The 12,734-nt window shown below is 37.7% G+C and overlaps 1 protein-coding gene across 1 annotated transcript in view; it reads right to left on the reverse strand.

Moving 5' to 3' along the window:
* The window catches only part of CERS3 (ceramide synthase 3), a 98,345-nt gene that overhangs the window by 10,437 nt on the left and 75,174 nt on the right, over positions 1-12,734 (reverse strand). The window contains exon 9 of the mRNA XM_075557466.1: positions 2,746-2,899. Coding sequence (XP_075413581.1) covers positions 2,746-2,899 — 154 coding nt within the window. The remainder of the gene's footprint in view (positions 1-2,745; positions 2,900-12,734) is intronic.

Consider the following 12,734-nt stretch of genomic DNA (forward strand, 5'->3'; position numbering starts at 1 on the left):
CCTGTTAATAGGGGGACAGTTACTACCTGCTATCTAAGTAGAGGAGCTCCAGAAAGACTTGACTCAATGAAAGTACTGGTTGATGTTACCAAAATTACGTTACAAATTCAATGCAATTGTTATCCAAATCCCAGCATAATTTTTCAGAGAAATGGCAAAACTTATTAACAACTTTATATGGAAAGGAAAGAAGCCTAGGATAAATAAAGCACTATTAAAAAAATAAAGACAAAGTGGGAGGCCTCTCACTTTCAGACCTTAAAACCTACTATATAGCCACAGTAATCAAAACAGTCTGCTACTGGTGCAACAATAGATATGAAGACCAATGGGTTAGAATTCAAAACCCGGAAATGCAATGAAGTTCCTATAGACACCTAATTTTATTTATTTCTTTTAAAAATTTAATAGAAATTTCATTGTATCATTGGGGAAAATGTAAGAAAATTGGGTTTTTTAAAATCATTTTATTGGGGGTTTGTACAACTCTTATCACAATCCATTCATCCATTATGTCAAGCACATTTGTACATTTACATTGAATTTGTAAACTAATTTTGCTAACATTGACATTCTCATGATTTTTAGTTTGCCTATCCAGGACATGTTAACTTATTCCTTCTATGTAAGTTTCCTTCAGTTTCTTGAAGGATAGTTTTGTAGTTTCTTTATAGAAGTCTTTTGCTTTTCTGGTAAGATTATTCCTAAATATTTTATCTTTTGTGTGATTATGAAAATAGTATTGTTCTTTGTATGTCTTTTTAATTATCATCGCCCTTGTTATAAAAGAATCCAAATGATTGCTGTGTGTTGATCTTATAGCCTGCTACACTGACAAATTTTTCTAATTAGTTTGTGCAATTGTTTAACTGAGGCTTTGGGGTTTTATTTCTATAGGGTTATATCAGCTACAAATAAAGATATTTTTATTTCCAAAAAAAAAAAAAAAAGGACTGGTTGAGTTCCAAGTCCATTTCTATTCCAACCACTAGGTGTGCAAATGATCTAGCTAGTCACATTCTTAAATTTACCTCAATTACTTCAACTTTTTTTTTACTCTCCAACTTGAAGAGTTAGAGCTTATGTAAATGAGCTCATCTTACTATTTTAGTTAAAAACAAACATCTTTGAGATCTTGAGACTGCTTCAGATGTAGCCTGATTTTCTCTATCTCTGTCTAGATCTGGAAGTTCAAAGACAAAGGAAACTCCAGAGGTCAGTTACCAAAATTTCCATGTCATTTTTCTACTTCTCAACAATTTTGAAACACATTTACTAAAGAATATGTACAAATCATAGAATTGATAAAAATGAGTTTATCAATTAATTATTAGCATATTTGCTGCATACAAGTCAATCATTCTGAAGATGATAAAATACTATGCCATACATATGTGAATGGTAATACCCTAAAGTGGGCCAAATTTCAACTTCCAAAACCAAACCATTGAGTTGATTATGAGTCACAGCAAGCCTGTCATGTGGTTGTTGTTGTTGTTGTTTGTTAGATGCCATCAAGTCAGCTCCAACCCATAGCAACTGCATGCACAACAGAACTAAACACTGTATGGTCCTGAACCATCCTCACAATTCTTCCTCTGCCTAAGCCCATTGATGCAGCTACCCTGTCAACCCATCTTATCAAGAGCATTCCTCTTTTTCGCTGCCCCTCCACTTTACCAAGCATGATGGCCTTCCCAGAACCTGGTCTCCCCTGACAATATGGTCAAAGTATGTGAGACAACGTATTGCCGTCCTTGCCTCTCAGGAGCACCCCAGCCTTACTCCTTCCAATAGAGATCTGCTTGTGCTTTTAGCAGTCCCTGGTACTGCCAGTATTCTTCTATCGCACAAGTCCAATGCACTTATTCTTCTGTGGTCTTCCTTATACAATGTCCAACTTTCATTTGCATATGATGCAATGGAGAATACTGTGGCTTGGGTCAAGCATACCTTAGTCTTCAAAGGAACAATCTTGCTCTTCAATATCATAAAAAGTCTTTTGCAGCAGATTTTCCTAATGCAATATATATATATATATATATATAAACAAACTCATGATACATCTTAGATAACAGAAGGGCTTTCATTATGTTGTTTTGTAACTCAGTTTGGGACTTTAGTTCTACAGCATGATGAGAGTACAGTAATCCTATGGGGCATCATCTTTAATCTGGCTATGGAATCTACTTGTTATGAGAAATAAACTTGGTGAGGTAGTTAGTTTATTGTGCCAACCTGGCCAATAAATACATGTGGAGTTAATAGAAGGGTAGAAGGATAAATGTCTCAGTGAGACTCGCCTTTCTAGTTCTCGGTTCTATTGCTTTGTGATGGTCGGACCAGGGTGCAGCTGCCTTAGGCAGTTCCCTGCTTTTGCTTGCAAGGCTCACTTCCTGCAAGACATCCCTGAAGAGAAGCCACATGGACCTACCCCGATACCGCCCTGGGTGCTGGAGCAACCACGTGGAGACCCCTGCCAGCGCTGAGATGCTTACACATTCACTGATTTGGTTTTCGTCCTGCAGTTAGCATCATAGTATGTGTTTTGTGAAATGGAGAAGGACTTTGTGGATTGATGTTGGACATATGGGTTAATGTTGGACTTGTGGGCTTGGGCAGCACTGAGTTGGGATGTTTTCTTGATGTGCACTTACCTTTTATATAAAACGTTATCTTATGCATGAGTTTCTGTGAATTTGTTTCTCTAAAGTACTCAGACTAACACACTTAGACAGCTCTTACCGTGGAAAATATGCATCTTTTGAGCATCTTCAAGATTAAAAACCACCAGTAAAGATGAAGGGCTTGTAGGATCATAAGCTGGAGGTTGAGGAAGATGTATGAAAAGAAAGGCTCAAGGTAGTACAGAGGCAGGATCAACGTGCAATATAAAATCCTAAAAAAGAGAGAGAGAAGGGACCTGTGAATTTTCAATGATAAACAACTATTTTCCCCTAAGGTATATAACACTTATTTCATTTCAAATTATATCCAATCATTTCTCTAAGAAAAAAAAAAAACTTTTACAACATTATTGACAAACAACAGGCAAAAGTATAGTCTGTCTCCAAAAAGCAAAGTTAAAATTAAAGGTATTTTAACTGCTCACTGCCAATACTGTAATGTTTCTATGCCCCCATTTCTACTTTACAAACAAAAGAGCATACACTAACCCTACTCGTTTTTTCATGAAGGGGCACAATGAAAATCAATGAATTACTGCCTGGTGCCAGTATATCATTTATTTGGTACCAGAGTTGAGTGGAGAATTCTACAAAATACAAGTCCAGATAAAAGAGGCTTTAGAGAAGCAAAATGTGCACTATAAATTCCACTTTCTAAAGATAATTGTATACATTTCTAATTTTATAAACAGACTCTTTTACAGTTTACAGTGTCCCAGTGACCCATGATGCACAGTGACAGATACTAATATAGTATGAAGGGCTGTTTTTGTTGTTGTTGTTTTTCCAGAAACTACATGTACTGCTATGAGTTTAGCGTTCTTGAATAGCTTTGTTTAGTATTAATTTAATTATTAAACTAATTTATTCATGTGAAAAGCTTATAACTTTAAGCAAGAAATATTGTAATTTGAGTATATTATCTCCTAATTTTTTCCTATACTGATTGAACATTGAATTCCATTTTTAAGATTCACACAGAGTAAATTGGTTTTAGGTGAGTAATTCTTTGAATAACAATACATGTGATAGTTAAGTTTTGTGTCAAATTGGCTTGGTCAGAATTCTCAGGAAATTGGCATTTCACACCCAGTCATCCTTCATGACCTGCCCTATAGCACAGTGTAATCACAGCTAATCACTTGTAAAATTAGGGTAGGATGACCTTACTCCAGTCACAACCCTGATGCAATCACTTGCAAGCAAGTTTCCTAGTGTGAAATCAAGAAAACAATACTATTTACAAAGGCCATGCAAAAGATGAATTATTTAGGAATAAGCCTAAGCAGAAAAACAAAAGACTAGTGCAAGGGAAAGTGCAAACCACGACCACAAGAAATCAAAAGAGACCTCCATAAATGGAAGAATCCTCCATGTCCACGGAAGATTCAACCTTGTGAAAGTGTCAATACCAGCCAAAGCAACCTGTAAGCATAATGCAATTCCAATCCACATCCCAGCATCATTCTTTGAAGAAATGGAAAAATGAGTCACCAAATCTATGTGGAAAGGAAAGAGATCCACTTAAGAACAAAGTAGGAGGCCCCTCACTTCCGGACCTGAAAACATTGCTACACAGTCATAGTAGTCAAAACAGCCTGCTCCTGGTACAGTGATAGATATGTAGACCAATGGAACACAACAGAAATAAAATCATCTACCCACCCACAGACAACTGATTTCTAACAAAGGATCAAGATACATTAAATATGAAGAGCTAATCTCCTCAACAAATGGTGCTATCAAAATTGGATTTACATTTGCAGAAAAAATAAAATAGGACCCAGACATCAGTCCATATAGAAAAATGAACTCAAGACAGACTAAAGAACTAGGTTTACAATTAAGTCTTTAGTCTGTCTTGAGTTCATTTTTCTATATGGACTGAGGTCTGGGTCCTGTTTCATTTTTTTGTGCAAATGTATTTTGGAGGACATTATGTTGAATGAATTTAGTCAATTACAAAAGACAAACATTGTACAGGAACACTTTTTTGAAAGAAAAATAAAGATAAAGTTTTTCATACCAAAAGAAACTGACTTTGATGGTTCCCATGTGTGGGTGGAAATGCGAAAGAAAGGAAGCAATAGGCTAGAGCAGTGGTTCTCGACCTTCCTAATGCTCTAACCCTTTAACAGAGTTCATCATGTGTGGTGACCCCCAACCATAAAATTATTTTCGTTGCTACTTCATAACTACAATTTTATGGGCCACCCCTGTGAAAAGGTTGTTTGACCCCAAAAGGGGTTGTGACCCACAGGTTGAGAACCGCTGGGCTAGAGGGTCAACACAGGTGAAAGGGAAGATAAGAGGATAAGAGGAGGTTTGATACGTTATTTAAATTATTCAATATAAAAATGATTATCTGAAATGAACTCCCAAATAATTGTAATAAAAGTTGAAAGCAAACAGAAACTTGATGATCTGCTCTGTAAACCTTCACGTAAATCACACTGGAAAGCTAAAACACAAGACCAAAAATTCAAACCAAAAATCTCTTATGATGTTTTGTTTTAGCGTGTATATCAACATATGATACACAATGTTGTAAATCTTTATTGGAGTAGACAGCCTCATCTTTTCTCTTGCAGAGTAGCTAATGAATTTGAACCATTTATCTTGTGATTAACCGTCCAACATTTATCCAACAGTCACACTAGGACTCCTTCTCAGGTTCAAATCCACCCCCTTTGGTTCTGTTTTATGAAACCAGTCCCTATGAACTAGTCTCTGTCAGCTGGTTTGATGTTTTTACTGCCAGCAGAGGGTGCTTGAGCGAGTGTAATATGGGAGCAAGAGGAGTAGATTTACTTTTGAAGTTTACTCTTGTCTAGCAGTGTTCACCTTAGTGGCCTTCCTGGTCTAGCTGCAGTCCATGTTCTCCAAAAAGTGTCCTCAGAATCTCGGTCATGGGGTTGGAGGGAGGAGGACAGCTCTTCCAGGTTTCTCAGTTCCTTTCTAGTTCACCCTACCTCAGCCTTAGGGGTTGTAACCACTCTTAGGAACCTTACAGTCGGGAGAGGCAAACTATGGCCCCCAGGCCAAACTCAGCCCTTGCCTGCACTGCCCTGAGCAGAGGCTAATATTTACATTTGAACCCCAACTAAGAAAAAATTTTATCCAAATAAAGAGGATTCTCTTCTTCTCATTAATAAAACTGTGCCGGCCTACCTTAGAGATAAGGCAGTTCAGTTCCTGACCACCACAACACGGCAAGTTATTGCCGTAAACTGAGTCACACAGCAGTTTCCCCAGTGCACATCAAAGTTATGTTTATACTATGTGACAGCATTATGAAAAAGTTTAATATATTTCTTAAGTGATCAAAATGCGACACAGACACACAAAATTACCAGAAGCCTTTGATTTGTAAAAGTCAATTAGCGCACTACAAAGTGCAATATAGCAAAGCACAATGAAACAAGGATGTTCATATTATAAAACGGAATTATATTTATATTAATTAATTAATTAATTATATTATATTATACACAATTATATGTTCAATTACATTAATTAAAAGGTTGCAGGGAAAATAATCACTTGTAAAAATATTTAGATATAATTGATTACCAAATGTATACAATGTCAGGAATTAACACTGAGGGGTTATAAATTATTAGAAGTATATTTCAGCTTCAGTATGAATGGTTCCATTTAAGATATAAAAAATCTCTGTAGATTAGGAATAATCAGATACAGTAGTGTAAAAACAAAAATATTCCAAGTCATTTTCTCAGAAGTAATCAGTAGCCATGTGGTATCTTCCATTGTGTGGCCCAGCACCTTGATCTTTATTAAGCCCCCTTTGGGAATTTAGCAATTTGTCTATGTCAAAACTGACAAAGGAGCCTACATGAAAGTATCTCCTTCACAAATTTTACTAGGAAGTGTGAAAAATCGCCTAAATCCATAATAATACTTTGATCCACACAAAGAAAGAAAAGAAAACAGTATATAGAATGTGGGGTTCTGAATTAAATGGTCCTGCATTCAAAAAGACTTCTTTCTTCTTTCTGGTTGAAGGAAACGGAAACAGAGAAAAAGGACTCATAGTTGGAGAGAACTACATGTACAAAGGCCCTCAACTAAGTGATGTTATGGAAAATTTAAGGGATATAAAAATGATGATTATGGCTTACAGAGTAACAAGGAAGAGTTCCATAAGATAGGGCTGTAGAGGTGAATACTTGCTTTGAATGTCAAGGCTGGAGATGTGGTTGTCTTTTTAAATTCAATGAGAAGCATCGGCAGCATTATAAAGGAGTAATAAACCTAGCAAAGAATCAGCAATGCTGGGTTTAAAGTCTGCCACCACTATTTTCTTGTGTAATCTACACAAGCCAGGAAGTCTTCTGATGCCTAGGCATTAAGGGAAACTAACCCCACCCAGTTGACTGGGTACCTCCAGACACAAACTATAGAGCTCTAGAAGCAGCAGTGCTAAAAACGAAACAAAACAAAACACAGTGCCATTGTGTTGACATCAACGTATAGTCACCCGACAGGACAGAGCAGAACTGCCTCTTTGGGTTTCCATTGCTGTAATTTATTTCTCTCGTTCTGATAAACTTTTATTCAAAACAGTTTTATTGCCATATGGTTCATGTATAATCCAATTCAATGGCTTACTCATATTAAAAAGAGCTGTATGATTATCACCACCGTTTTAGAACATTTCCTTCTTTCTCTTTTTGTTTTTAAAATCATTTTATTAGGGACCCATACAGCTCTTATCACAATCCATATGTGCATCCATTGTGTCAAGCACATTTTTACATATACTGCCATAATCATTTTCACATTTTCTACTCGAGCCCTTGATATCAGCTCCTCATTTTTCCCTCCCTCCCCTCACTCCCTCCTCTTTCCCTCATGAACCCTTGATAATTTATAATTTTTTTCATGTCTTACACAGACCAGTGTCTCCCTTCACCCACTTTTCTGTTGTCTGTCCCCCAGAGAGGGGTTTATATGTTGATCATTGTGAACAGTTCCCCCTTTCTCTCCCCACCTTCCTCTTCCCCTCCTTGTATTGCTACTCTCATCATTAGTCCTGAGGAGTTTATCTGTCCTGGATGGCCTGTGTTGTGAGCTCTTATCTGTACAAGTGTACCTGCTCAGATCTAGCCATATTTGTAAGGTAGAATTGGAATCATGACAGTGGGGAGGCGGGAGGGGGGGAAGGGAGAAGAAGCATTAAAGTACTAGAGGAAAGTTGTATGTTTCATTGGTGCTATAATGTACCCTGACTGGCTCTTCTCTTTCTTGTGACCCTTCTGTAAGGGGATGGCTGTCTACAGATGGGCTTTGGGCCTCTACTCTGCAATTCACATTGATATGATTTTTTTGTTCTGGGTCTTTGATGCCTGATACCTAATCCCATTGACATCTCATGATCACAGAGGCTTGTGTGCTTCCTTCATGTAGGCTTTGTTGCTTCTCAGCTAGATGGACATTTGTTTATCGTCAAGCTTTTAAGAACCCAGATGCTGTATTTTTTTTATCGCCAGGCACCATCAGCTTTCTTCACCAAATTTGCTTATGCACCCATTTTGTCTTCAGTGTATGCACCCATTTTGTCTTCAGCGATCATGTCAGGAAGGTTAGCATCATGGAATGCTGGTTATTAGAACACAGTGTTCTTGCATTGAGGGAGTAGTTGAGTAGAGGCCCAGTGTCCGAGGGCTACCTTAACACTTAGCATCTAAATATATGTGCATAGATCATTTTCTTCTTTCTAGTACTCATTATTATTATTGTCTCCACATTTCGCTAAACCACCTCTGACATACCCTAAGAAAGTATTATCCAATAACTGTCTCTATACATTTACCTATCCTTGATTTCATATAAAAAACATGAATAATAATAACAAAATAAAATAAAAATTCTAAATAAAAAATAAAGCAGAAAATATTAAAAACTAGAAAAAATTAAAGTGGGTCAAAATAGAACAAATGATAAGGGATTTATTATATTTTAACCTATGTCTGCATTAATCCACTTTTGAATGCATCCTGCCTGATGGCCAGGCTATCCACATCCCTGGTCAGTGGTCAGAGGAATTCATGGGCGTTTTAGTGCACATGAAACCAAAAAATAAAAAACCAAACTCACTGCCATCGAGTCAATGCTGACTCACAGTGGGTTTCTGAGATTGTAACTGTTTATGGGAGTAGAAAGCCGAGTCTTTCTCCCAGAGCTCATGTTCATGATGATCACAGCCCACTATGTAACCACTACACCATCAGGGCTCTTTTAATGCACACGAGGATCCTGAAAATGTAATGATACAATCATCCTTAGTGATGTGATCTGATGTAATCAGTCAACCAGTTTGTAAGAGGATTAGGTAGCATGAAATATCCTTACTAGATCATAGCACAGCAAGGGAATTTCCAGCTGTGACCTACATCACCTTTTATCTTACAAGAAATAAAAGGGGAATGAGAAGCAACCAGAGAGAGAGCTTTTATGATTATCCATAACCTTCTGCAAACTGGGTGCTCAGAATGTAAGCTCTAATAGTGTGCCCTCCTCAGATCTTAGATTAGATTTACAATCTTTGGATCACACAGGTTGCTTCTGTGTGGATATAGTTGACACCCCACTTAGATAGCTGCTTCTTTAAAGACAAGCCTTTAAAACCCCAGATGCGATTCTTTCTGATAGTGGGGCATCATCTGATTTCTTCACCATACTTTGCTATAACACTCATATCTTTAGTGACCTCTCCATGAGATGTAGGGGACTGAGGAAAGGGGAGAAACCTATAATTTCTCATAACCAAGCTCATAATAGACCAGAGAGAAGTAATTTAAAACTCAATAAAGACACAAAAGAGCTCAATAACACAATCAGAAATTGATCTCATAGACATATACAGAACTCTCCATCTAACCAAAACCCAGTAAACATTCTTCTGCACTTCAAATGGAAAATTCTCAAGAATAGACCACATAATAAGTCATAAAGCATACATTAACAAATTCCCCCCAAATGAGATTCTTGAACCCATTTTTCTCAGACCAAAATGTTATAAAACTAGAGATCAACAATAAAGTGAACAGATATTAAAGATAAATACATGGAGATTAAACAACATAATACTAAAAGTTACGGGGTAGCAAATCAAATAAGGAAGGAAATTTTTTTAATCTTCTAAACAAACAATAATGATAGCATAACACATTAAAATCTTTGTGACACAGCAATAGCAATGAGAAGCCAATTTATAACAATCAACATACATGTGGGAAAAAACAGGAAAAATCCAAGATAAACAACCTAACACAACACCTTCAAGAACTGGAACAAGGTCAACAACATAAACCTTACAACATAGAACAAAAGAAACCATAAAGATTAGAGTAGAAACAAATGATCTAGAAAAAATTAGAAAAAGTCAACAAGACACTAAATTGGTTCTTTGAAAGGATGAACAAAACAGACCACTGGTAAATGTAACACAAATAAAAAGAGAAGATGCAAATACATAGAATAAGAGATGGAAAGGGTGACTCTACAACAGATCAAAATAACCACATACTATTATGAAAAATTGTCCTTCAACAAATTTGACAATCTAGAAGAAATGGGCAGACACCAAGAAATACATTATTCAATCAAATGAATGGAAGCGGATGTTGGAAAACTCAACAGACCCATAACAAAAGAAGAAATAGAGAAGTTCATTAAGGAAATTCCAACCAATAAAAATTCAGAACCAGAGGGCTTCACAAGGTATTCAAGCAAGTATCCAGAGTATAAAAAGATCACCAATACCACACAAACTATTCCAGAATACTGAAGAAAACAACAAAGTCCCAAACCTATTTTATAAAGTGGGCCTAATCCTGATACCAAAACTCAGCAAAGACTCCACAAACATAGAAAATTATAGACCAATACCTCTTATGAACACAGATGCAAAACCCCTCAAAAAAATTCTGGCCAATAGAATCCAACAACATATCAAAAAAATAATTCATCATGATCAAGTGGGATTCATTCCAGTAGTGCAGGAATGGGTTAAACCTTTGAAAAACAACCAATGTGATCCATCATGTAAACAGGATAAAGAACAAAAACCACACGACCACATGAATATATGCAAAAAAGGCATTTGAAAACAGCCAACACCCATTCCTGACAAAAACACTCAACAAAATAGGAATAGAGGGAAATTCTTCAACACAATAAAAGCCATATACAAAAGTCAATAGCCAGCATCAAGCTCAATTTGGAAAAACCTACAGATATCTTCCTCGAAAATGGAGATCAGCCAAGAATGCCCCTGTTACCACTCTTATTCAACATCATATTGAATTCTTCACCAGAACCATCAGACCCCCCAAAAAAACAACCCCCAAAACTAAGGGAATACAAATAGACAAAGATATGAAGCTCTCACTTCTTGCAGACTATGATCCTAAAGAGAGAGAAGGCAAAGGACTCAACAAAAAGCCTGCTGGAGACGATCAAGGCATTCAGCCAAAATATCAGGATACAAAATTAACAAGCAAAAATCAATTGGTTTCCTGTATACCACTGAAGTGGGCTATGAAAATAGACATTATGAAAGCAATGCCATTCACACAATAAATGAAATACTGAGAAAAAAACAACCAAAAAGGGGGTGAGGGGAGACCTATGCAGAGAAAACTATGGAACAATACTACAAGGAGCCCCCACAAAAAGGCCTACATAAATGGAAAAAGTACCCTGTGTTCATAGAGGGGCAAACTTAATATTGGGAAAATGTCAATACTATTTAAAGCAATCTACAGATACAACTCAATTTCATTCCAAATCCCAAATACATTCTTTTTTAAAATTTTTTTTAACAATTTATTGGGGCTGATACAATTCTTTTCACAGTTCATACATATACATACATCAATTGTATAAAGCACATCTGTACAGTCTTTGCCCTAATCATTTTTTTCTCTTTTCTTCTTTTACATTTTATTAGGGACTCAAACAACTCTTACCACAATCCATACATATACATACATCAATGGTATAAAGCACATCCATACATTCCCTGCCCCAATCATTCTCAAGGCATTTGCTCTCCACTTAAGCCCCTTGCATCAGGTCCTCTTTTTTTTCCCCCTCCCTCCCCATTCCCCCCTCCCTCATATGCCCTTGGTAATTTATACATCGTGGATGATACCTTCAGGACCAAGGGTGTGAGGGACGATGCTGGGAGAGTGGAGGGTGAGTGGGTTGGAAAGGGGGAACTGATTACAAGGATCCACATGTGACCTCTTCCCTGGGAGAGGGACAGCAGAGAAGGGGGGAAGGGAGACTCCGGATAGGGCAAGATATGACAAAATAACGATGTATAAATTACCAAATACATTCTTTAAAGAAATGGAAAAACTACCAACTGCATATGGAGAAGGAAGAAAGCCTAGGTAAGCAAAGAACTTCTTAAAAAGAAGAACCACGTAGGTTCTTAAAAACTTCGTAAGGACTTCCGGGAAGATGGCGACGGAGTGACACATACCAGAGGGACTCTGCAGAATCCAGCCCAGGAGAGTTGCTTAGAGGGAAATTCAACACTGCTGGAACCCAGTGGAGCATCATCAAGATTGAGGAAGCACAGACCCACGGGGTTTTGAGGCACTGGGGACTTTTGGCTTATCTCAGTGGAACCTGGCTGGGGCTTGACCTTGGCCCCACCACTGTCTCTTCCAGAGCCGGGACCAGTTGGAGGCCGAAGGGGGAACTGGTATCAACACAGCCACAGTTTGCCACTGCCTTCCTCAGGGCAGGGACTGGACCCTTGCAGCTCCATGGGCAGGGTCTGGGTTCAGCTACGTTGTTCCCTTTGTTTCCATCTCTGCTCTCTGCACCCTCCCCCACAGTCCTGGAGGTCTGCGCAGGGGCTTTTTCTTCGAACAGCCACAGTTTGCCACTGCTACCTCAGGGTGGGGACTAAACCCTTGCAGTTCCACAGGCAGGGATCAGGGTGCAGCTACATTGATGATTTTGTTTCAATCTCTCCTCTCTGTCCCCCAACAGTATTGGAGGGCT

The sequence above is a fragment of the Tenrec ecaudatus genome, chromosome 9 (assembly GCF_050624435.1).
Source record: "Tenrec ecaudatus isolate mTenEca1 chromosome 9, mTenEca1.hap1, whole genome shotgun sequence".
Lineage (NCBI taxonomy): Eukaryota > Metazoa > Chordata > Mammalia > Afrosoricida > Tenrecidae > Tenrec > Tenrec ecaudatus.